General features: G+C 31.3%; 2 protein-coding genes across 4 annotated transcripts; one reads left to right on the forward strand and one right to left on the reverse strand.

Annotated features, from left to right (window-relative positions):
- Positions 1–3,614: 3,614 nt before the first annotated feature.
- LOC8261194 lies at positions 3,615–8,974 on the forward strand. 2 transcript variants are annotated; one of them, XM_048373663.1, is made up of 13 exons: positions 3,615–4,079; positions 4,748–4,845; positions 4,953–5,039; positions 5,116–5,281; positions 5,383–6,054; positions 6,581–6,723; positions 6,810–7,007; positions 7,112–7,202; positions 7,321–7,489; positions 7,925–8,035; positions 8,118–8,214; positions 8,293–8,407; positions 8,552–8,974. In XM_048373663.1, the coding sequence occupies exons 1-12, from the start codon at positions 3,918–3,920 to the stop codon at positions 8,360–8,362; spliced, it is 2,064 nt and encodes a 687-aa protein (XP_048229620.1). In that variant the 5' UTR covers positions 3,615–3,917; the 3' UTR covers positions 8,363–8,407; positions 8,552–8,974. The 2 variants fall into 2 exon arrangements, with proteins under 2 accessions (XP_048229620.1, XP_002516741.2); XM_002516695.4 differs by having other exon boundaries at positions 3,616–4,079; positions 8,580–8,974.
- Positions 8,975–10,313: 1,339 nt separating this feature from the next.
- On the reverse strand, positions 10,314–14,605 carry LOC8261193 (putative disease resistance protein RGA1). Of its 2 annotated transcripts, none has more exons than XM_048373662.1 (2): positions 10,863–14,605; positions 10,314–10,784 (listed from the first exon to the last, which is right to left on the reverse strand). In XM_048373662.1, exon 1 carries the CDS (start codon positions 14,262–14,264, stop codon positions 10,899–10,901), a length of 3,366 nt encoding a protein of 1,121 aa, XP_048229619.1. In that variant the 5' UTR covers positions 14,265–14,605; the 3' UTR covers positions 10,314–10,784; positions 10,863–10,898. The 2 variants fall into 2 exon arrangements, with proteins under 2 accessions (XP_048229619.1, XP_015573242.2); XM_015717756.3 differs by having other exon boundaries at positions 10,314–10,767; positions 10,863–14,604.
- Positions 14,606–26,078: the final 11,473 nt, after the last annotated feature.

Consider the following 26,078-nt stretch of genomic DNA (forward strand, 5'->3'; position numbering starts at 1 on the left):
CCATATATAGAAATTACCATATACAATTGATTATCTATTAAAATCTGCTTTTGCAATAATTGTTTATTGTCCATCTGTTTAAAATTTGTTGATATTATTTTTACCCTCAAAATAGTTAATCCCCTTATTTTGCTTTGTATATATATATATATATATATATATATATATATATATATATTGATCGCTTTTTTGTGTTTTATCAATTATATGGATGTTCTGAAGTTTTTATCTGTCTATAGCTCGGATCAATTTAGATCAAGTTTAGAGCCGACCGGCTCTGTGTCCAAAGGATTAGTTGTATGTATAGCCAATCAGCTTTGCTTTACAACCTGTCCATTTCCAACTCGCCCGTTTTCGCACTTTCTCGCCGAATTTTGCTAGATTTTGCCCCTTTTATGCTTATTTTCATTTATTTTAAGTTAAGTAGTTGTAGAAGGATTGTAGAATTTTAGTTTTTTTTGCTTTTTGCTTTATATTTCTGTAACCTATAAAATAAGAGACAATTTCTAATTAATGAATGATCGTTAACTAAAAACAATTTACATAGACTTAGGCCTAAAAATTGGATTTAGCATGAAACTTGTAGTCTATTAGATTAATAAGATAGTAATTGGGTCTAATTATAAAATCTAATTAGACTTAGATAGGCTTTTTTTAAGTCTAATTAATAAACTAATATATTTAGACTGAAAATTAAAACAAGCTTTATATGTAAAAGTAACTCATTTAGGATTGAAGATTGGTAAAATTGGCTTCATAATAAAATTGGGCTAGACTAAATAGGCTTTAATGCATGTAATTGAGTAGCTAATTAAAGTAACAGGTAAGGGTTGGGCCAAGCTTAAGTAAAATTGAACTAAAACCAACTAGACCTCTGTCATACTATATTGATTAATGTCTAAATGATATTTTTTTACATTTATAAGCATATGGATTATTAACTAATAAAATTAAAGGTATGAATCCATAATTAAGAAAGTTGGTTTTCGAATCCATCTCTAAATGTGGTGATGCTTCCTTAAAGAATCTAGTTATACTACGTAAGAAGTAAAAATATCTTGGTGATTTACCCATGTGACAACTCTCTTTCTTTGTGCTAGTCTTTATGACTAGTTAGCGTATTTCTGATTAGGTTGAAAAGCTTTGCAGTGTCATAATCATTAAAGACACTTGGATACACGCTTGAAACTCCTGCTCGCAAACACTACAAGCAAATAGTACGTTTTGGGAGGATTCCGCTAATTCTAGCCAATTTTTATTTATCTAGCCCAATTTACTCTCTTTTCCTAATTATCTATCACTTTCATGCAATTAGTAAAGTGTTAATACCTAGTCTAAAATAAGTCAATTTTTAATTAAACATGGCAGAACCACCCAAATGTAATCCAATTTTAATTATTTGACCTAATTTACTATTTTTTTCTAATTAATCTATTAATTTTATGCAATTGTCAGATTTTAAATCTATTATCTAGGTGAATTAATTTTAATTAGCAATCACATCATTATTCACACATTATCTACTAATTATTATTAAAAGGTACAAAGATAAAAGTAAAATAAAATAATTTTACGACTAGTTGCAAAAAATAGAGAGAAATAGAAAAAAATACACAATAAGAAAATTAAGCGAGTATGATCTGTAGTGCCTATCGTCATTAGAAACAAAACCAATCGACTGTGCAATGCTGCAAGTGGCTTTACATGTTCATTCTCAACTTCGAGAAATAAACTTGTGAACTTTCACTTTAAAAAGTAAACTGAGTCTCCATTTCGAGAAATAAATTATTGATATTCTACTTCAGGAAGTAAACTTGATAATCTCTACTTCATAAAGTAAATTGCCAATATTCTGCTTCAGAAAGTAAAATTAATGAATCTTTGCTTCAGAAAGTAAGTCGGCAATATTCTGCTTTAGGAAGTAAACTTGAGTATAGATCAACACTTGTTAGTAACCAGATTTTTACTCATCGAGCAATTTCTTTCTTTCGAACTTTTCTTTATTTTTTTATTACAAGTTAGTGATATATACACAAGTACACAAAGATCATATCAATCAAAATTAGTGAAGGAATGTGATATGCATGTTATGTATGATATATAATGCATTCCTAAAATTCATCATTTGGTTTGGACAAAGGTACTCTAGTGCTCATCAGCAGAAGATTGATGCTTTAACAAATCGGTTGTCTACTCTTTGATCATAAGGCATGGAGTCTTAAGTAATCTCCACTACTACCCAGTTGCTTTCTACTTGAGGTATTTTCCTTTATAAAAGTTTGAAGCCTATATTTTGGAAGGCCTTGGCCCATAATATGTAGGCTTTGCTTCTATAACTCAAAATACCACCTTATTTGTTTACTAGTTTGAGAGTAAGGCTAAGATAAAAATTGTAGGAAAAGATACTCACCTTGTATCCTTTGTTGTTTTCGCTTCGGGAAGTAACCTATCAATCTTTCGCTTCGAGAAGTGAGTTGGCAATATTCCACTTCAGGAAATAAACTTGAGTGCAGATCAACACTTATTAGCAACCAGATTCTTACTTATTGAGCATTTTCTTTCTTTTGAACTTTTCTTCACTTTCTTGTTACAAGTTAGTGATATATACAAGTATAGAAATCACATTAAGTATGATGTTAATAAGATATCCATAAGAAATGAAGGTATGTGAAATGCCGATAATTATCTCTAACTTTTGTAAATATCAGTACATAGTGGATTGACTTAGTGTATGCCAAGTGGCACTGTATGCAGTCAATCGCCTATATCTTATAACTATCGATTGAATGTACACTTGATCGGTACTATATTAAGCCAATCCGCTGTAGAAGTTGGCATACAAAGGAAGAAATATTTTAACTTGATTTTGACCATTTAGTTAAGTATTGACCGTTTTCTTGAAATTTAGTAAGAATTTAAAAAAAATTGACTCATTTGACTAAGTCAACACAAAATCTTTATCGAAACTTTAACTTTTCAAACTTATATGAGATTCAGGAAATATAATAAATTTTCATCAATAAATTTTTGAAAATCCCTTGATATATAGTTTTAAAATCTAGAGTTTACACTTACCTCCACTAATTATTTGATGTGGAAAACTTAAATTTTATCTCTCTTTCGAAGGTATAATTTGATCCATGATAAAGATGGAAGTCAAGCTCCATCTAATTAAAACTATAATTAACAACAAATCAAATCTTGTCCAGTTTACTGTGAAGCTATCATGCTATAAGTTATTAGAATCCAAACATCAAAAGAAGCGTGGAAGAAGCTAGCAATGTGATCTATGCCATCTAAAACTCAAATACATTAACTCAGGATATAACTGTATACCTTACATCTAGATAATGATGAAATATAAAAATATATGCGACGAGCTAAGTTTGTCTACAATCAGTTGGCAGCCCTAAGTATATTTTTAATATATTTATTTAATATTAACTATTATAAAATCTAATTTAAGAAATAAATCTTTAAATTAAATAATATTTAATATATTTTTGAAAATTATATATATAATTTGGATAAAAATGGAATATGGATATTTTCCATTCCATATGGGCTGGATTATATAATACCTATTGGTATGGGTAAATTGCCATGCATATATATGTGGCTCCAAACTTCAATTTGATTATTAGAAGAAAGAAACCGAAACCCTAAAAATTAAGCTGGCGCTTAATTTACCCTCCAAAAAACTCGAAAATTCCGGGAACCAACCAAAAATTTTCACTTTCTCAAATCTATCCCGCCACTACAGTGAGAGAGGGAAAAACAAAATTCAAAAGAATTGAATCCAAGAAACACAAAATAAGCTTTCTCCACCAGTCTTTCTCTCTCTCCTTGCCTGACACACTCAAGATCGGACAATCTGTTTCCTTTCAGGTTCTTGAAACATTTTCGAAATAACTGTCATGGCGGTTGCTACTTCGTCTTCAGGTCAAGATTTGGAATGTGAAGTTGTCGTTGATGGTCAAGTGAAGAAGGAGAATAAGAAGAGTCGGTCTAAGTGCCCTGGTGTTCGTGTTATACATGGCAGAATTTACGATTCTGATAATGGCAAGACTTGTCATCAAGTAATTTTCTTTTGCTTGCTTATTATTATCATGATTACTATTACAATCTTTTTTGTTTCTTGTATTGAATTTGGAATACCCATGTCTTGCTCACTTGTTTTGATTCCAAGAAAAAGAAAAGAAAAGAACAGAAGCTAGTTCTTGATTGTTGGCAAGACTTGTACCCAAGTAACTTGCTTTTGTTTAAAGATTTTGTGTTTCTTGAATTGAATTTTTAATATCCATTTCTTAGTTCTTGATTCTTGATTTTCTCAGTTACATTTAATCGATTCTCGATTGCTGTTGTCGCTGTGCCAATAATTTAACTCTTTTATTTTTTTTTCTTTTTCCCCGATTGATTTGATTATGTATGAGGAAGTTTTGAATTTCTTTTGTTTATTGCGGACAAAATGAGGTAAAATGGAAAAAGTGTTGTCTGCGGTCTCAGTTTTATGGTGTTCAGTCGATTTGTTTTGGTTATGCTTAAACAATGAATAAATTGAGCCAGAGTTCTCCAAATTGATTGTCCAAGTTTATTTCTTTGGCTTCTTGATATTGGTTTTTAGTTACTGGTAATAGGTTTTGGAATTTAGGTTGTTATCTTTCTCATTTAATAAATACATTTCTTTTATTATTTCTATTTGCATTTTATTGCCTTCATTCTTATTTGTTTATGTTAATTGTTGAAGTGCCGGCAAAAAACAAGAGATTTTGCAGCTGAGTGCAAGATTCTGAAAGGCAACAAGCAGTGTACCATTAAATACTGCCATAAATGCCTAATGAACAGGTTAGATTTGGTTTTATTTATTTATGCATATAGTGGAAGAATTAACGTTGTTGGAGTTTCGAGAAAAATCCATTGAGCAATGGATGCTGGTTTGATAATATTATTAGATATGGAGAGAAAGCTGAAGAGGTAGCACTATTGGATAACTGGACATGTCCTAAGTGTAGGGGCATTTGCAATTGCAGCTTCTGTATGTAAGTGCATGATATTATTATTTGAAGTGTTGAAGATATTGCTATGGGCATAATTGATAGCATAATTTGTTTCCAGGAAGAAAAGAGGTCATAAGCCTACTGGTATACTTGTGCATACAGCCAAGGAAAATGGGTTTTCCTCTGTCTCAGAATTGCTGCAGATTAAAGGTCCTGAAAATTTTGCTTGTGATAGGTTTCCAAACAATACAGGTGCTTCATTGAATAAACCTGCTTCTGCAAAGGTGTGAAATCGTTATTAATTCTGAAAGCGATATTATGCTGTTATGCTACTTGCTGATTCTGTACACAATTACATTATTACATTGATTAATGCTTTTGACAGGAGTCTATAATTGCTTCACCAAGGAAACTGGGGAAGGAAAATTCTTTGGATGGAAAATGTGATTCACATTCCCCGAAGTCATCACCAGTCTCTAACAAGAAGAAACATAAGAAAGCAAAAAGCGAAGGATTACATGATGTTAATAGTCTAAGGGATAGTAGTCGAAAGAAACCCAGATTTACTGAGGAAGTTTTGACGAATAAAATGAAAATAAATGGGAAGGATGAAGATTCTTTGGTAAAAACATGCAAGTCTAAGACAGAGTTTAAGGACATTCCTAAGAAAGAAGTAAAGAAAAATGACAAGGTTGAAGGTGTCATTGCTGTTGGAAAGAAGTTTAAGAAACAGTCTCAAGATGTTTCAAAGAAAGAAGTAATAAATGTAAAGGCTGAAAGTGAGAATGAGAATTTTCAGCCACAAATATCAAGGAATGTTGTTTGTTTGATTGCAAATGAAAAAAGGGATACTGGGAATTGCAAAAGTATAGGTGTTCCAGGTGGTGTTAAATGCAATGTTGACAAGGGTACTATAGAGCTTCAGAGCAAACAAACTGAAGATGACATTCAGTTGCCTTCAGGAACCTGCTTAACTAATGTAGCAGGGATTGAGTTACCTCATGAAGATGCTGGGCATGCCTTGCAATTCTTTGAGTTCTGTGCTGCTTTTGCTGAGGTATAAATCCATCTTTATTAATAATCAGATGTGGATGTTTTTATAATTGTTTGGAATATCATGGGTCTTGATTTTTCGACTTTTATTTGGTAAAATTTAAATTGTGTTGAATCCTATCCATTTGTCTACTGGTAAATTGTATATGTTGTGAATTTTGTGATCATGGTCTTCATTTTAGTTCTTTTGACAGTTTAAGGGGAAAACGGGGATTTAAACTCCCAACTGCTTGTATTCTTGAATAATTGGTCTTGTAGTGGGTTGATGAGCCTTTGGTTCACTTTTGTTTTTTGTCCAACAATAAGACTAAACTTTTATCCCTCTTCTTTTCTTTTTCTTTTCTTGATTTGTTTATGTGTCAACGCTTACAAAGTTAGGAAGTGTAGATAATTGACATGTTTAATATCACATTGATATAGTATGTTTTCATTTTTCATCACTCAAGCCTTCCACCATTCCTAGTTATTCTTTTTCTGCCATGTTTATTTATTCTTATTTTTGGTTTCTTATTTTCTTTTGATGTCATTAGGTTCTTGATCTCAGGAAAGGGCAAGCTGAAGCTGTGATTAGAGAAATAATATTTGGCCGAAAAGCGCGCCGGTCACACAGCTCGTTACTAGTGCAGTTTCAAATCAAATTATTGTCCCTGATACTAGAGGATATGGGAGAAGAGTATATTATTGCTCCCAGAGTTATTTTGTTGTCTGCTGCTTTTGCTTTTTGGGATGGAAAAGTAAATCTGTGGTTTTCTTGTTCAGGTCTCCAACTCTAAGCACAGCAAATGGGCAAACTTCATGGTTAAAAGCTTTTGGGAAATGTGTCTCTGACAGAAAATTCATGTCAAAAGAATTCCCCTCTGATTGTTTTGATAGGGGTAATGAAAGATATGATATGTTGAACACCTCAGAAAAGTTTAAACTGTTGAACTTTCTATGCGATGAGGCTCTTAATACCAAGTAACTGATGAAATCCTTGTACAAATTAAATCTCCTTTCCCCATTTGATTAGTCCAAAATGAGAAAATGCTTAATCTCTGTGCTTGTTTTTGATATGCTTGTAGAGATTTGAGGAGTTGGATTGATGATCGAAATTCTAAATTTGTTGAAAAGGAGAAGGAAGCAAAAGAAAAAGTTCTTGCAGCGAAGGATAAGGTAGCAAAGTAGTTCTAGATGTATATTTTGTCTGTCAAACGATGTTTTTGGATCGACTTTTATTTGTGTAATGGATTCCTTTCCCCTATCCCTCATTTCTTTTCTATTTTTGGTACAGGAGAAAAATTTGAAACAGAAGGTACACGATGAGGTGGCTAAAGCCATTATTGCAAAAAGTGGTGCTCCCTTCTCTGTTTCTGAGCATGAAGCGATAGTATCACAAATAAAAAAAGAAGCTGCTCAAGCTCATGTGGAAATGATGGCAGCCGTGGGAATGGTACCCAAAAGTATGGAATTTCTAACTTTTAAGTTATTCAGCATATAAAATATTTGCATTGTCTTTCTAAAATTTCATTGAGCTTGTGCAGTTTGAATTTTCTTTTGGGCTTTTGGACATTGCCGTGTGATTTGTACAACATTGTTAAACTACTTTAGTTGCTGTTGTAATGGTGATAGATCTGGACGAAATGAGAGATTTCTGAATTTGTATTTGTCTTAATCGAATTGGCATTTGTATATAATAGCTCTGACTGGTCAGAAAGGAACAGGCTACCCTTTAATGTTTTAGATCAAAATATGTTGTTCTTTGAAACCCATCGCTTGCTGGAGGGATTCTATGACTTTGCAGTTGGTACTTTTTGTTTATTGGAAATGCTGATGTGGATGTTTTTGTGCGCCCAGTATAAATAAACAGCTAACCTGCCTTTGCATGCTATTGTCAGAGAGACAAAGATCTGATGCTGTTAGAACAGATCCTATCCTTTTGGATGTCAATGGCCATGCCTTCTGGAGACTGAAAGGATATAATGGCCAATCAGATATTTTGCTTCAAGGTTTGGTCTCTTGGCTTATTTGGATTTGTATAGATGATCAAACATGCAAGTTTAGGTCTGACGATTCATTTTTCTTATACAGATATGGGAAATTGGACTGTAGCTGCACCTGAGGAGAAATGGTTTGTCTATGATGCTGAACAGAAACAAGGAGTTGAGAAATACATCTCTTCCTTAAGGTAAGTACATTACTGATTTACCTTTGACACTATCCTTTTCCTGTTCAAATACTTAGCCATTTTAATGTTTGATTTCAGGACAAAAAGACTTAGGGCTCAAAAAGTTGCTGGACGCCCATCATATGCAGACTCTGAAACAAATTTATAGCATGGATTTTGCGACGATTTGCCAATTTTTGTGTGTAAAATTGAGGTAAGAAGTTGCAGCTTTTAGTCAGAGAGAGCTGATGATAAAGAACAAGAAAATTGAGCTGATGCCACACCAGGCGTTGTATCTCATGTTTTTAATTCAAGTTAGTGGCTAAATTTGCGAATGAGGTAATTAAAACTTTAACAGTGCCTATCTTGTTCCCATGTTGAAACAGATGATGAAGAAAATTCAGAGATTTTTTGCTGCTACATGATTGACAATGGCAATGGGAATGGCATCATGCAATTCGGTTTGGTCCCCATATTAGTGGAAATTTTGTTCAGAATTTCGTTGTTGTATGTTGTAGGAGATTGTAAGCTTTTGTCACCTTTTTTTTGAATACCTGTCTGTTCACATTGTGGCTGAACTTCTTACCTGTAAAGGTTATCATTACTGGTTTACATATATAACCCATTGTTCGGGGAAACAATTTGGATACAATGTTTCCCTTGGCCTCTTTTCTAGTGAAGCCTATTTTGCTTAGATAGATTGTAAAAGAGTTGTAGCAGAAACAAGCAAGTAAACCTGTGTCACGTCCGCGCTGTTTATATTTATATTTATATTATTATTCTTGTGTTGTCTTAAATCAAAAAGAATATATCCAAGTGCACATTATGTTACAAGTTATATCCACATTCTGTCGCTAGATGCTAGAAGTAACATAGAGGTTGATCCCATATTGTCATTTTTAATTTTTATTTTTTAATTTTTATTTTTTTTTCTTAATGTAACGTGAGAAACTTTTCCTCTGGAAAGGGAATGTCCAGATGCTTAAAAAGCTTACTTATTTTAATTGGCTTAATTATCTAAAATTTCTCCAACTATTAAAGTTTTAACAGTTTTAATTAATAATTATAATTTTTAAAAAAAAAAAACACTAATATTTTTCTTAAAATATAATCCGATAGCCATAAGCCGTAGTTTTTACTGCCGCATCCTTTATAAAAAACGCATCGTTTTGAGCAAGAAAATTACCCATCTTCTCCAACTTCTTAGGATTATGAATAATCACAGGTCCATTTTCTTTCTCTATTAAATAGCAAGTTTTTTTTTTTTTTTTTTTTTTCATTTTAGAAAAGCACAATGGGTCGAGGCATCACATGATAGATACTTGAATTCCTAGCTCGACAAACTAGGGCTGAGCACGAATCGATTCAATTCGGTTATCTATAAATCACCGGTATCATACAAAATCTCGATTTTTTTAAAATTGAATGTACTAGTACTGTACCAAACATAAAAGAATCTTACCGTATTGTATTAATTTTTACAGTTAAATACAGTTCGGTTCTGTGCTATTTTTGGTTCTAAAAAATTTAAAAAAACATAATTTTAATCTCATTTTTAATCAAATACATTTAGAGAAAATATAATTACCAACCTAAACCTAAAGAAGAAAGTGATTGTTTAGCTATAAAAAAATTAATTTAAAAAAACAAAAAAGAATATTATAAGAGTATGAAAAGAAATACAACATTCATGTTTAAAAAGACACAACAAAAGTGTTCTTTTAAAAGAGTATACTATAAAATAAGAAAAAATAAAAAAAATAAAAAATATATAAATATAAATTAAAAAAACTACAGTATAAATGATATTTAAAAAATATATATAATATATAGTAGATTTAACACACAAAGCTAAGAAGAAAAATAAATTTCGAATAGCCCGTAATAGAGAATTTATCACAAAAATAAAATCAAATGTAATCTTTTTTCCTTTTTCTTTTGATGATAAAATCATATGTAATCATGTTTTACATCCGAGGCCTTGAATAATCCACACAAAAGCCGATCTCAGCTAATCAAAGAATTCTATACGAGTAAGACTGTCATGTTATTTAAAAGGAAAAAAGATATTAAAAAATTCATAGAATTAGAACTCAATTCCAATTATAAAACAGAGAAAATCAAGAAATCATATATGAGTTATGGAATTATCAAGAATTCAGAATCAGAACTATCTGCACCCAAAGCAATAGCTGCAGCCATTAACAACCTTTTCAACTGCCACAACTCTTTCTTCCTATTGAACCACTTCTTGTTTCCTTTCACTCTGCATTACCCAATTTACTTCCTCCCGAATTCGACAATCCCCATCTTTCACTAAGCTGTAAGTAGTACTTCCCTCGGCTTTTTATTGTGCTAGTGCACCATGGTTGCAATGCTAATATAAGAAAACAGTAAGATACAAGGATTCCCAACTTGTTTTAGCTTCTGTAACTGGGCCGAACAGCCAGACAAAGATTGTAGTAGACTGTCAGAAAATCTTGTGCTGCTGAATACAGAGTCGCTGATTGCTATGGAAACAAAAAATAAAATAAAATTCATGTAGCAGCATTGCAATGGCAGTCAGTTCTGCAGCTGCAACATATAAATGACTATGTTATGTCTTTGATGAGTACATAAATAGATAAATAAACAAATCAAGATTTTGGAGAAGAAAAAGGGGAACTTACCAACACTATTTTAACTACAGATTTCCATGATCACTATCAATCTTTAATGCGGATGACAGGTATGTGAGCTATTTTTGGCCAATCCTCTCCTCTATCTTTCTGACATCGCCTCTTCAGATTTGGGCAATTTTTAATTTCAAGTGCATTCAGGTTCTTCAGGTTACTTATGCCATGCGGTAAACACATCAAATTAGGGCAATGCCAGATTTTCAGAAGTGAAAGAGAAATGAGATTTCCTATCTGAGTTGGGAGAGAAGACAATCCCTCACAATGCCAAATTCGCAGTTCCCGGAGAGCAGTGAGATGTCCGATACTCTCTGGCAAAAAATTCAGCTTTGGACATCCATTAATAAGCAGATCCTGGAGCGTCGTCAGATCTCTCATTCCCTCTGAAAGAACAGCAAATTCTCTACAATTTTGAAAGGATAGCTGACGAAGAGAAGATAAGCCACGGATTTCATTGATTGGTGGGAAGGACTTAACTCCACAGCTACGTATATCTAGTGTCTCCAATGAGTTGAGGCTCCAAATACCCTCTGGCATGCTTTCAAGTTCTTCAAAAGTGTCAAGGCTCAACCTTTTCAGGGCAGATAGTTTATTTAGTTGATTTGACAATGACTTGACACCCCACATGCTACCAATTTGTAGATCCTCAAGTAGTAAATGGTTTTGCAACAGTGCATCGGGAAGATGTGTCAACTCCCTGTAGCCAAAAAAGACTAGGTTGATAATGAAATTAAATTTCTGAATTGACCTGACCAAGATTTCACTTCCCCAACAAACTTGTAATGTTTTAACCGATGGTATGATTGGTAATTCCACCAATTTAGGACAATCATTGACAATCAAGCTTGCTAGGACTGGAAAAATATCTCTACCTTCCACCATTTCCCATTCCTCTAAGCTATCCATAGAAACGAGACTCAAACTCTCCAATGATGGGAATGAACTTTTTCCATTCCCGTATATCTCACTTCCAATACACTTCACACCATTTATTTTTCTCAATACGAGAATCTCGAGGAACTTCAGTTCCCCAAATGGCGGAAGGTGTTCACATCTATCACAATCAACAAGCTCAATTTCCACTAGATTGGGGAGACTTAAGTCCGTCATCCAACTTGCAAATTTTGAACCTTGATATTTCCTTATGCTCAATTTCTTTAAATTTGAATGGGGTTGGCAGCCATCAAGAACCTCTTCTGATAGGTTGCTACTGTCTTCTCCTTCCCTTGACCAACATAGGCTTAATGATTTAAGATCCTCCTTCTGCATCAAATTAGCATTCTTGGCATCTTCACAACTTTTAACATAATCAAGCTTCTTGATGCTTAAATCTCCCCCAAGATTCAATTCTTTCAGCTCCTCCATGCGGCAGCCATTGTCTTTTCCCACAATGAAGAGGCTGAGCTTTCTCAGACAAGTCAATTTTCCCATTTCAGCAGGCATATAGCTAAGTGAATCACAATTAGTGATGTCAAGATATACGAGATTTTTAATGTGCTTCAAACCTTTCGGTAATTTGCAGAGATTATAGCAATGTTTAAGATTCAGTATCTCCAAGTTTTGGAGGGAGATTGTTGATTCTGGTAGAGTTCTGATGCTTGAATATGAAAAATCTAAATACCTCAAGTGTTTCAACCTGTCAATTGACATTGGTAGTTTTTGCAGATGGTAATTGAGTAAATCCAAGACTCTCAAATGCTTCTGCTTAAACAAGTAGGAAGACACCTGGTCGTCCCTGTATCCATAATCAATCCAAAGGAATGAACGCAACGAATGAACTTTGCAGAGGTTGATGCTTTGAGGAAAAGATTGCTCCGAATCCCAACAAATGCTTAAGTGACGAACCATCTTTGGGACATGTAAGACCTTGTTGGGCTCGATCAACTTGCACTCATCTATCATCATAGATTGTGCAAGATCATGGATAAGATCATGCATTTTACATGTAGTGTTGCCTAGACGATCCTCTTCCACATCTTGAAGAAATGACCTCCATACTAATTCATAAAAAATCTCATGGCCCTTGTCGTGCAAATCCATTTTTCCTTGGCAAGGAATGAAGCCATTTGCCATCCATAGTTCTATCAATTTTTCCTTCTTTATGTGGAAATCCTTTGGAAATATTGAGCAAAATGCAAAACATTGTTTCAGATGTGGTGCTAAATGATTATAACTTAACCTCAAAGCAGGTAAAACATTCATGTTCCTTTCATTTGATAACTCCCACATCTCACTTTCCTTGACAGATAACCATTCACTCTTTTTTCTTTTGAGTCGCATTAAGCTTCCCATGGCCTTAATTGCTAGAGGAACTCCTCCACACTTGTTGACTATGGCTCTTCCTATGGTTTCCAAATGTAGAAACTCTTCTTTTCTTTCCAATCCAAACGCCCTTTGCTCAAACAAAGACCAGGAATCATCATCTGACAATCTTCCAATGTAATATGTAGGTGTTGTGGCCATCATTAGAGCAATGTTCTCATTACGGGTAGTTACTGTCACAACACTTCCTGTAGCTCCACAACGTATCATATTCTTTATCCCATCCCACTTATCACTGGACTCATTCCACACATCATCCAGCATAAGCAAGAATTTCTTTCCACTCAACCTTTCTTGGAGCTGTCGTTGCAAGGGATCCATCTCTTGACAGTTAGGAGGGCAGCCTTCAATGGACTCTAGAATGGCTCTCGTCAACCTCCTTAAGTCAAAATCATCAGACACACAAACCCCAATTCTCATATCAAAAAGCCTTTTTACAGTTGTATCATTGTAGACAAGTTGAGCAAGTGTAGTCTTTCCAAGTCCTCCCATGCCGCATATAGCATAAACAGAAAGATCTTCTGAACTGGTCAGCAACATATTGATTAACTCCTCTTTTTCCTTATCTCTCCCTATGATTTCTGACTCATTAACAAGAGAAGTGGTCTGTCGCCAATCTAAGCTACCAACTTCTATATCCCTAATAGCTTCCTCTCTTAAGTGGAACTTATGCCTTTCACTAGCAATGGCATCTAACTTCTCCTTAAGATTCCTCAACTTATAGGACATCATCACTTTAAAAACAACAGGATTTTGAAGAGAAAAGAAAGATCTTACACGTGTTGTTAGATCTTTTGGCAGCCTACGCCTTTGAGCTTGTATGGCAAACTCATCAAGAAGATCATCAGCTTCATAAGCTGCATCCTTGAGCTTTCGCAACCAATTTTTGATGGACTCACTCTTCCACTGCTTCTCCTCTGCATCATGGAGAACAGCTTGGATAGTAGTAAAAGTGCTTTCAAGATTGTTGAGTTCAGCTCTCAACCCACAAGCAGCTGCAAACTCACCCAATACTAAAGAATTCAGGTTTGTCAAGATTGTACTTGCAAGAGCTGAAAGAAGTGCATCTGCCATATTAATTGGTATCACAGATCTCTTCAAAAGGAAAAAAAATAAAAACAGAAAAACGAGGGGGGTAATAAGAAAGATAAGGTAGGCTAATTAAAAAAAAAAAAAAAAAAACTAAACCACCGCTACCGCCTTCCGCAAGGCGGTGCAGTAATAGACTTTCTCCTTCTTCGACTTCTGGGCTCCACGCGGCATCAACGTCAACACTGATTGGAAAAGCCATACAATTTGTTTCCACCAAACTCTTGAAATTGAGCCTAATATCATCTCAATGCCGTTCAATTTCTATTACAATTTCTGTGAATTTAATCCACATTTATTTGGATTGTTATATCATCATTTTTCATGTCACAAGCGTATAACATAAGTGTGACATTTCTTTTTTATTTATTTATTTATTTTTTAAGTTGTTACTTTTAACGGTAAATGCCATTTCCATACAAATATTATTCTTTTTTCTACTATATTTCATCTCTTTATTTTTTTACTTAATAATTTCTTATTATATTTTTTATTTTAATTTTATACATCAAGTATATTTTATATTTCTTCTTTTTTTATAATACTAGATTTATCTTTTAATAATATTAATATTTTTATAATAAAATTTTATATTTTAAAATAAATTTTTATACATATATGAAATTTTGAGACAAGTGCTAATGGCGCTTATTTTTTAGCTTTATTTTATATTAATTTTATCCTCAATTAAATTTAATTTGTTTGTTTAAGCTTGATTTCAATTTTTTTAGGCACTCTGAAAATAGTACATGTCAAGGAGTAAAATGGAATTGAAAAGCATAAAAAAGTATATTATCCAAAATTTTGTCTATCACGGGAAGCTACACGGGCATGTGGCCTTCTCGTGTGAGTTTTGAGAAATGGCAGATTGCATGAAGGGTCTACGTGAGAAGCCCACACGGCTGTGTGCTCCCCGTGTCAGACTGACAGACGAATTTTAGCATTATGCAGATTTGATCGTATTAGCTTCAAGGCAGTTTTTCATGATCTTACAAGTCCAGAATTGAAAAGTGATCTTTAACAATTTTGTAGATGACTTCCTAAGCTATAATTCTTACGAATGGCTCAACTCCATATTAAGCTACGAAGATGAGAAAACTTAGATCAAAGTCAGATATTGTACAGTTCGTTTCTATTTGAGTCAATTTCAATGTTTAGACTTTATCTAGAGCTACAAATGTCTGATTGAGGTGATTCAAATTCTAAAAAGAACTACTCTTCAAGAGCTACAACTTTGATGAATAACGTAAACCTCAATTCAATTTCGAAGGTATCCTAAAATATCCCACAAAGTAAATAACGGATGGAGACACATATTCAAGGTATGAAGAGCTAAGGATGTCACATGGCCGTGTGGTGTCCTTGTGATCCCCGTGTCAATCATAAAAATACACTATTTAAAGAAATTTTTAGAGTTATTTTAAGAGAGTTCCACATATTTTCATTTCTAGAGAAAGAAACACTTATAAACTTCATCTTTCTTTCATTTGTAGAGTTTTGATTAGTATTTCTCAAGGAAGAGCATCATTTCCTTCATTGCTTTTGAAGATTGAGGATTCAATATTGAAGATTTTCATTTCTATTCTTCCATGACTAGTTTAAGATCTTCTTTTCCTTATCTTTGCTTCTTTATTATAATATCTAAGAACTAATTTTGTTGCTATTTGGATTTTGATGAACCCTAATTTATTTTGTATGGATTGATTCAAAGTTAATGCAATTAATCTTTTTCATGAGTTGTGTTATCCCTTTAATTACTTAATTATCAATTTTAATTTATAAGTCGACGTATTAATTGAGATTTGTTTTCATAAACTAATTAGAGATAACTTTTTATGAATTAATCACATCTTAGGGATTGAGGATTGATTGGGTAGAGATAGATCTACAAGATTCTTTGGTTCAATAGTTCCCCAATCTTAATGCTTGACCTAAATGAGTGGGTTTGAGAAGAGATTCATCTCCCTTATCTTAGGAATTAGGGGTTTAATTATTTGAGAAGGATTTAAACCTAATTTTATAGAATGTCAACTCAGCTCTTGATTTGAATTAAATACTATTTATTTCATGAAAAACTTAACTTATTAGGGGGATCCACTACCTAAATAGGTTTTACCCTTGATAAATTTACTAATCCTTTTAATCTTCATTTTCAAGATTATTTTACTTTTAAATCTAATCCTTTTAATCTTTGTTTTCAAGATTATTTTACTTTTAAATATATTTTCACCTAAACAACATCTTGATTTGTAAATATTAGTATAAGATTGAAGGTAGTATTCATAACTAGGTCTCCAGTGGAATGATACTTACTTATCATAATATTACTTGATACGATCGGTGCATTTTACCGTGTGCAGATAATGCGTATCACTTTGTTAATAATTTAACTTTTCTATTAGAACATTAAATCTAATTATATTTTAGTATATATTTATATATTAAATTATATGACTTCTTACTTGAAAAATTTTGATTTTAATTATTTCTTATCATTATATAATAATATTTTAATTTTAAAATTTAATAATAATAATAATAATAATTAAAATTAATAATTTAGTGTTCATAATTACAAATTTCAAAAACAATCATATGTTATGAACACAAATTCATTAGTAAAAAAACTATAAACATCAATCATAAAACTACGGATTCATAAGTTAACAACAGGTTCATAAATAATAAACTATAAATTTATTACAAGTATACTTGAAGTTCATATATAATATCTTAGAAGTTCATAAAAATATATCACACGACCCCACCTGTGGGCCCGTGACCCAAGACTAGGGAATGGGTAGGCTTAAGGCCACCGAAACCCGTAGTAAGCCCCGACACTCAACGATTTAAACAAATCTCATCTCAAATTAATATTATTAAAACCACAAATTATCTTAATAGTTACACTTTACAAAATTACTTCGGTCTACCAGAAAAACTAGGCGAGACCCGAAGCTCAGAAAATTTACAACTGATACATCTACTAATTACTACTGCGGAGAATCTAAGATTTACCAATTTACATACCAAATCAAATACATCACTCGATGATGAAGAAGTCGGATTCTTGAATAAGAGTCGCAGAGAACTAATAAATACGAATCCGAAAAATAAGAAAATGAGACTCGGCCTCGAGAGTGAGTTAAAATCATATATCTATAACAGTTTCAAATATCTCAATGTCACCTTATTTAATTTTAAAATAATTAATAAATCACGCGAACCATACGTGTCATGTTAAAACATATGTGTCATGCCATGCTTAAACAAAATTTATTCCACATGCAACGGGACGGAGTACTTCAGTAGAACTCTAATCCCAACTCTAAAATCTCGATTATTTCAACACTTATGTCTCAACTAACCTCAACTCTATCATCTCAAACCTCTCATTCCAACAGGACTGGCGCCCCAGAGAGCAAAGCTCGACCAGGGACCTTACCTCCAAATCGGTCACTTAACTCTCGGCCTTAGCCCTTCTGGCTCTCTTATCCAATAAGATCGACGCCCAAAGAGCATAGCTCGACCAGGGACCTTACCTCCACCGGTCACTTAAATTTCCAAATAAGCGCTTTCAGAGAGCAATGCCGACCAGGGACCTTTACTCCAAGCAACCACACTCTACTAAGCCTAGAGAGCGATGCTCACCGTAAGGCAGTCCTAATCTTTCTTTCTCAAATTTTTTACCTCTTTACCCTTTTCCTATCTCTCTCATATTATATTGGAACACTCATCCAACTCCTATGTTCTACTGCCGTCCCATCCTGAGTCATCATGCAATATTAAAATTGGTGATAAAGGAAAAACATATTTAAATAATACTTAAAAGCATCATGAAAATAATGATAATAATTAAATGAAAAATTAAAATTGCAAATGAATAATCACAGTAGCAAATCAAATTTTATGCATGACACGTGCATAAGCGATATATGACTTTAACTCACAGAATTAGGCGACCTCCTAGCTCTGCTCCGGTGCCTCGGTAGGAGCGAGCCGAACGAACTGACAATCTAGTCACGGAAAATAATTTATCAAAACGATGAAACAATCGATCATTAATCCTAGGTCTAGACTCCTAGGACTGACTGTCTAAGAATCTCGACTCGGGAGAATTCTACCGAAAATCCGGCAGAACCTCTCTTACAACACGAACATTACCCCCCGTAAAAATGGGTCCAGTACCTGCCAGAAGAACACTTCCAATATCCAACAATTTAAACAATGGGAGTCGGGTCCTCAAACTTCACTATTTCCCGACTCCGCCACACAGCACAAAACACAAGGCATGCAACTGACAGACAATTATTTATGACTCACAAATATCATCAAATACTCAATAAACACAAATTTAAAATCAAAGGATTTCTAAGATCAACGGCCAGAGAAAATTATCGAGACGCTCGATCGCTCGGTCGACTCGCCTCCGGCCGCCGGAGTCCGATCGACGATCTGAACACACCATCGGACTCACAACGACGCGCTGACGACGATCCCCGCTTTCGATTTTCCGATCTGACACCCGATCATCCGGAGAGATTTGCGGACGATCTCGACCGTCGATTTGCCAACGAAGCCCGATCGCCACAAAACTGGTGCCATCGCGAAGCTTGAGTTGAGGAGAGTCGGGATACGTCCTCCGATCGTCCATCCTCCGCCGGATCTCGCCGGAAAAGCTGAAAAATGCGGCTGCCCCCTACTTTCTCTCTTCACCGGATCTTCCGTCTCCGGCCACCATAGGCGTTGCCGCTGCTGCCAAAAGAGAGCCCTTGCTGAGAGGAGCCGATCGCCACTCGACTCGGCCGCTAACTCCACGGAAGCGGCCGAACGGCCTCCGGGCCGATGCTCCGCGATTACCGCCAGACGTTGCTCTCCGCAAGACGCACGCCTAACCGCTCCGACGGCCCTTCCTCCTCTTCTTCTTCGGCCATCACCCTCTCTCTCTCTCTCCCGATCTACTTTCTCTCTCTCCGATTCCATTCCTTTCAATATCGACGTTTGACCCCTGAACTTTTCCTTATTACAATGTGGTCCCTCAACTTCTTAATTACTTACAATTTCATCCCGCAGAATTCCAATTTAACCCCCAAACTTCTTTTTAGTCTTTCAATTAAGCCCCTAACTATTTAATTTGGGCCAAATCCGAATTATTGAAAATACACAATTACAAAAATACCCCTGACCAACATATTTATTTACGAAAATACCAAACTCACAAATTTCCATTAAAACCCCATAAAAATAAAATTATACTTTTAATCCTTATTCCAAAATAAATTTTCAATTTAGTCCTAACACACAATTAAATTAAATTAAATAATCAATTTCTCAAATAGTTTACTTAATTACTCCTTAAAAATCAAACTAATTGGGTATAGAAAATAACTCATTTATTTATCTAACATGAACATTCAAAATTTGTATTTAAATCATTCCAATTAAACCGAATAAAAATAAAGCTAAAATTAACTTAAATAAAAACTCATTATTAAATATATAAAAAAATTCCAGGTGTTACATATACAGAGTCATAGATTAATAATAAAAAATTTATAATTTCTAAACTATAAGTTCATTACATATACACTTGAGATTTATAGAATTTAGTTTAGAAATTCATACTTTGAAAAACAGATTCATATTTTAATTAATGAATTTAAAGTTTAAAAACAATGTATCTACACCTTATATTTGATGAACTTATAAGTAATACTTAATGATCTGTTGTTTATTTAGCAGCAAATTCTCCATGAATCTACACTCTACTGATGATGAACCTACAATTTATACTTAATGAATCTACAATTTATGTCTAATGAACCTATAATTTATGTCCAATGAACTGAATAAATATGCATGACAGTAAGAATTTAATATCATATAAAAATAAATAGATATTTTATAAAAAATTAGAACTATCATTGAAGTCATTAAAAAAACTACTAAAAATGTTAGAATTTGTAATAAAAATTATATTGAAAATTTTAAATCATAAAACTATAAGTTCATTATATGTATACTTAAAGTTCATATATAATATCTTAGAGTTTATAAAAATATACAGATTCATAGGTTAAAAATAAAAGGTTCATAATTTATAAACTATAAGTTCATTATACATAAACCTAATATTCATAGATTATAGTTTAGAAATTCATAATTTGAAAAATATGTTCATATTTTAATCGATGAATCTACAGTTTAGAACTGATGAATCTATACCTTATATTTGATGAACCTATAAGCAATATTTAATGATTTTGTTGTTTATAGCTATCTTTAACAATAAATCTTCAATAAACTTACATTGTAGTATCAATGAATCAATAATTTATCTCTAATGAACCTAATGAATATGCATGACAGTAAAAATTCAATATCATATAAAAAATAAATATGATATCTTATAAAAAAAATAAAACTATTCTTAAAATCATTAAAAAGAACTATTAAAAAATGTTAGAATTTGTCAATAAGAATTAATAAGATTTTAATTCTTTATTATTTCTATTAACATTTATTATACTAAAATTATTATTATAAGAATCAACTATTAATAAAATTACTAATTTTTAAATAATAAAAAATCAATATTTAATGAAATTAAAATTAATTTTAGAATTTAATACTTAATAAAATTACTAATTTATAAAATATCAAATATAAAAAACTAAGAAAGTAAACAAAAAATATATTTAGTACATACACTGCTCTTAAAATAAAAAGTATTATAAATTTAACGACCAATCGCATGTGTTAAATAACTGACATGCACATTGCTTGCATATATCTGGAACTATAATATGCTCAGCTCTTGCTAATTAATGTTGTCGATGTTATCTTCTTCCAATATCTGCTTAGTTTTTGTAATGACACCAGTAAATGGACAATTCCAAGTGTTCACACAGTAAAACAAAATACATGAGTCAATTACTAAGGAGGATGTATTCACTTAGAAATCTTAAGGATTTTAATGAAATTTTTAAAAGTTACAATGCATTCAATAAAATTTGTTAAAGACTATAAATCGTGAAGTAAATTCAATATTGACTTTTAAATTTTTTTAAAAAATTTATAAAACTTAAAAGGATATTTAATTAGAATTTTTATAAACTCTATAAAAGTAAGTCAGCATTCAAAAAGTTATTAATTTTTATAGATATGAGTTTTTATATACTTTTAATAACTTTTTATACATTTTTATAAATATAAATTTGTTAAATTCTTTTTTTCACTTTTCTTTAAGATTTCAATAGAATTTTTTTTTTATAAAAAAATTCATTTTTCTTCTTATTCTCAAAATTTCTTATATTATTATCTTTATTTTTCTTCACTAAATTTTTCATCTTAAAAAAATATAAGAAATTGGATGAGACTCGGAAGCTAAAAATCATTTACTAAAAATATTTTGCTTGTGCTCACAAATAAAAAATAATAATTAAAAGTTTTTAATTTAATATTAAAAGAGGTCCTCATAAAAATATAAATTTTAAATGGAACATTTGAGCAAATAACCCTGATATATATATAGACTTCTAGGTTCTAATTAAGAAGATTTTTTAGATAATTATTTTTATTGGTAAGCGTGATTATTGTCGATTTAGATATTTATCAAATAATCGATAAGTGTAACTCTTGTTGATTTAAGTATTTATCAGATAAGTAATAAATAAAATATAATGAGTATGACATGAATTTGATGATTGGAGATAAATTGTGATATAAATTTTCTTTTAAAAAATTATTATCTTGACAAAAAAATGATGAAATGAAATCTATCATTTATATATGAAATTATGGATAATATTATGTGGAATAATATTTAAAGTAAAGATAGAGAAAAAATAATAAAAGTAAAATAATTAAATTTATTTTTAAATAATTATATAATAGATAAATAATAGTCTATAAAAATCAATAGACGCATATCAATATCTATAAAAATATTTTTAAGTAAAATCTATAAAAATCATTAAAAATCTATGAACTATGATTCAGTTAAAAAAAACCTATTCAAATCTTTAAAATTTTAAATTAAATAAACCCTTCTAAATATTTATCTCATGATTTTACATATTACACTTTTCTTAAATATATTTTCTTAAAGAGGAAGAATTAGACTTGGGGGACAAGTTAGCAATTGAAGATTGATCGACCGATGTCGTTTTGGGTTTTGTGAATTAGGACTATGGGTTGTTACTTTGTGATCATTTCAAGCTTTCAATGTTCTGTAATTTCTTTTTAGGACAAAAGAAATTTTGTTTTTTCTGGAAGAAATTTAAAACAAAAGAATTCTATGTTTTAATTGTTTTTTCTTTTTCAAAATGCATTTACTATATTTCAAACTTGAAATCTCCATATCCAATTAGTATTTTGTTTCAGTACTAGAAAACTCATTAAATATGATAAGTTATTTTTTTTTTTACTTTATGTATTATTATCCAAAATTTACAAGAAATTTAATTAAATGTTATTGAAAAACTATATATATTTTATATATGATAATATTGAATTGCTAAATTTATTATACCTTATTTAATTAAAAATAACATTAAATTAGTCAATTTTTATTTAAGTTATTGTTAACCTTTAAAGATAATTATTATATATTTCTTGTATGTTTTCATATCATATTATTAAGACTTTAGTATATACAAATTATATTTTTTATTTTTCTATTTTATAATTTTATTTTAAAAGTCCTCGTCAAGAAATAGATTGATTTTATATTATTAGTTCTTAATTTTGATGTAATAAATAAACTGTTCTTATATTTTATTATTGTTTTTAAATTTGATCGATCTAAATTGTATATAGATATTTAAGGGTATTTTAGAGCTTTAATGATTTATTTCTATATATAATATAGTATAAAAATGTGTTTTACCTCACTTTAGTTTTTCTTGTCTAAATTCATGAAATAATGCAAACGAGGAGAATCTGAGCTAAAAATGCACTAATGGGCGTTAATTAGACTGCAGCTATTAAAAGCTCGAGAATCAGACACGTGAGCTATTCATAGTTTGGGCCTAACTTAATTTATTAAGGTCCAAAAAGTGGAGTTTAAGTAATTATTATGTAATTAGTGGATAATTATCATTTGAATTGTTTAGGATAATAAGGGATAAATTATAGGGGTTATGTGTTGAGAAAAGAACTCTAAAAAAGGGAATCTCTACAAGGAGTATAAGAGAATTAGAATAGGAAGTTCTTCGGCTACTGAATCTCTCTGGAGAAGGGTTCTATTATTCTCTGCAGAAAATTTTAGAGTTCATCATCTTTGACATCAGGCTAGCTTGTGTTGTATCATTCTTTGAAGAATCAGAGAAGTTTTTCGAAGACGTGGAGAAAGATGATCAATCTTTTTCATTCCTTGAAGAGTCTTTGAACTTTGAGAGAGTTTTAGTTTTCTGTTTTATGAATCTTAAGTCTTTCTATTTAATTACAATGATCGTTGAATTAAGTATGTTAGGCTAAGTCCCATAAGTGTTTAGTTTGACTTTTTACTTATGTATGAACCTTATATATTTTGAGTTTAATGAATAATTTCTTTTCCTTCATATGTTCATTAGTTTCATCTATTATTATTGATTGACAATCATATCAATTTAGTAGTAATATGTGTTATGAAAATCTTTAGGTTAAAAGTATTAGAAACATCATCTTTACTTTAATCTATGTTAGTATAAGAAACCTAAGTTACATCATTAGCTTGAGTGACTTAAGGAAAAGACACATCACCATCTCATTTGTTAAATTATGGCTTAAGAGAATTAAGGAGATTACTAAGTAAAAGCTAGACTAAATGTTATTTTATCATGTAGTTCATATTAATAATTCTAGTTGCATATTTACTTTCTGGTTATTTAATTTTTTTTATTAAACTAAGATCATTTTCAAAACATCAACTTAGAGTGTTTATATTTACTTTCAGTTATTTGTGTGATAGTTGGTCTTTATAATATATGCTCTACAAATCATTGTGAGATCGACCTCGTGGTGAGCTTACCCGAACTACCATTCGATTTGTACATTTGCGAGTACTAATTTAGACACATCAAAATCTTTTTATATTTAAAGTCAATATAATTAGAGAACTAAGTTAATTAAAAATTATAACTTGATTCTTAAATTTTTTATCAAAACTGCAATCCTAGTCTAACAAAATTAATAATAAGAATAGTATTTATTTTACTTTAATAATTTGAAATTAAGTTATATGAATTTTTAATATTTGTTAAATATAAGTATTCTCAAATTTTTTAGATTTTATTAGAATTAATTCTTAATTTAATTAAGAATATAATTTTAGATAAGTTTGGTATTTAATAATAGATTTACTGATTAATTATTTTTTTTATCAATTTAGTCAACTGATTTAACTTCGGATGCAAGAAATAATAATTAATTTTATTAGGAGAGAATGATGTTTTAGTGTAATAAACTAATTATAAAAGTAATTTTTATATTACACCAAAAATTAGAAAGCAAATAGTATAAACCAAAACCTAGGTAATGGTTGTTTAACAAAAATTCTGACGGAATGACTTTTAATATAAAACTAATAAAAAATGAGAAAATATCATTTTTAAATATTAAACGATAACGAGTATAATACATAAAAATTACGAGGGGCAAATAGTAATTATCTCTGATGTTTAGTACAAACTAAATAATTAATAGATTTTATTTATTAAATGTTTTTTATTGATATTAGTTTGTATTTCAAATATAAAGATGCAATGCATACAAATAGACATTGTGGCGATGGAAACGACAATGTTTCAGTTCTGACCGGTTGTAATTAATTTTTTAAGATATTAATAAAAAGGAATTAATTTCTTTTACAAATTGAAAATTGGATAGACATTTCTGGTTGGAGCTGAGGAGAAACCAATTGTGGAACAGTCCCCTTCTAGTTTTGGGCCAACAGTTTCCGTTTTTACTGATTCTAGTCTATTTTAATCGGTTGGATTGTAATCCTAAATTGGCTCGTGGCCTTTATAAAAAATATTTGTTTTGTTGTTTAGGTAAGTTAGTGCTAAGTATTTTTATTAGATATGGTTCTTTATCTTTTACTTTATAAAAATAAATTATTTTATTAACATAGGAGTTCCCTCAGGTGGAGGGTTAGAGTTCTCAGGCTCTCGTGAGCTAGGGTTTTTGATCTTTTATCAGATCTCATTTATTTTTCCATGATCTTTTGTCCTTTTCCTTATTTTTCACCTATCTCACCATCATCTAATCATTATTTTCCGATTTCTTTTGTTCCATCGGTCTCTCAGCTCTTGTTGTTTTTTTTTTCATTTCTTTATTTGTTTTTCTTGTTTCTATATTTTGTTTCAATTGACTTTGCATTTTCTTTGTTTTTCTCTCAAAGTTTTTGTTTTTTTGTCAGTCTTACTAATTCTTTTGTGGGTGGAGTATTTGCAAGGGACACGTCAATTCTCATAGTTGTCTCTCTGGCTAATTAATAATTCATCTCTTTTTCACCTTTAAATTAATATATCTGCATATTCTTCTCTCATCACAAGGACCAGAATGAGTATTAGCACTGGAGCTTTACAAAATTCCGATATGATGGAGGTGATTAAAGATCTAGTTCTGATGGATTTCCCTGAAAGCCAATCCAATTTTTGTATTGCTGCCAAACTTTGGTCCGATAAAGCCTTTAATGGCAAGGCTTTACTGAAAACGATGATTAGAGCCTGAAAGTCAAAACATGGGGTGGAGGTGAAAGAATGGGAAAAGGATTTGGTTTTGTTTCGATTCAACCATTGGGAAGACAAATCACAG

The sequence above is a fragment of the Ricinus communis genome, chromosome 5, assembly GCF_019578655.1.
Source record: "Ricinus communis isolate WT05 ecotype wild-type chromosome 5, ASM1957865v1, whole genome shotgun sequence".
NCBI classification, from domain to species: Eukaryota; Viridiplantae; Streptophyta; class Magnoliopsida; order Malpighiales; family Euphorbiaceae; genus Ricinus; species Ricinus communis.

Coding starts and splice junctions, on each gene's coding strand:
- LOC8261193 (XM_048373662.1), bottom strand. CDS start 14,264: ATGGCAGATGCACTTCTTTCAGCTCTTGCAAGTACAATCTTGACAAAC.
- LOC8261194 (XM_048373663.1), top strand. CDS start 3,918: ATGGCGGTTGCTACTTCGTCTTCAGGTCAAGATTTGGAATGTGAAGTT. Junction 7,490..7,924: donor CGTGGGAATGGTACCCAAAA/GTATGGAATTTC, acceptor TGCTATTGTCAG/AGAGACAAAGATCTGATGCT. Junction 8,215..8,292: donor AAATACATCTCTTCCTTAAG/GTAAGTACATTA, acceptor GTTTGATTTCAG/GACAAAAAGACTTAGGGCTC.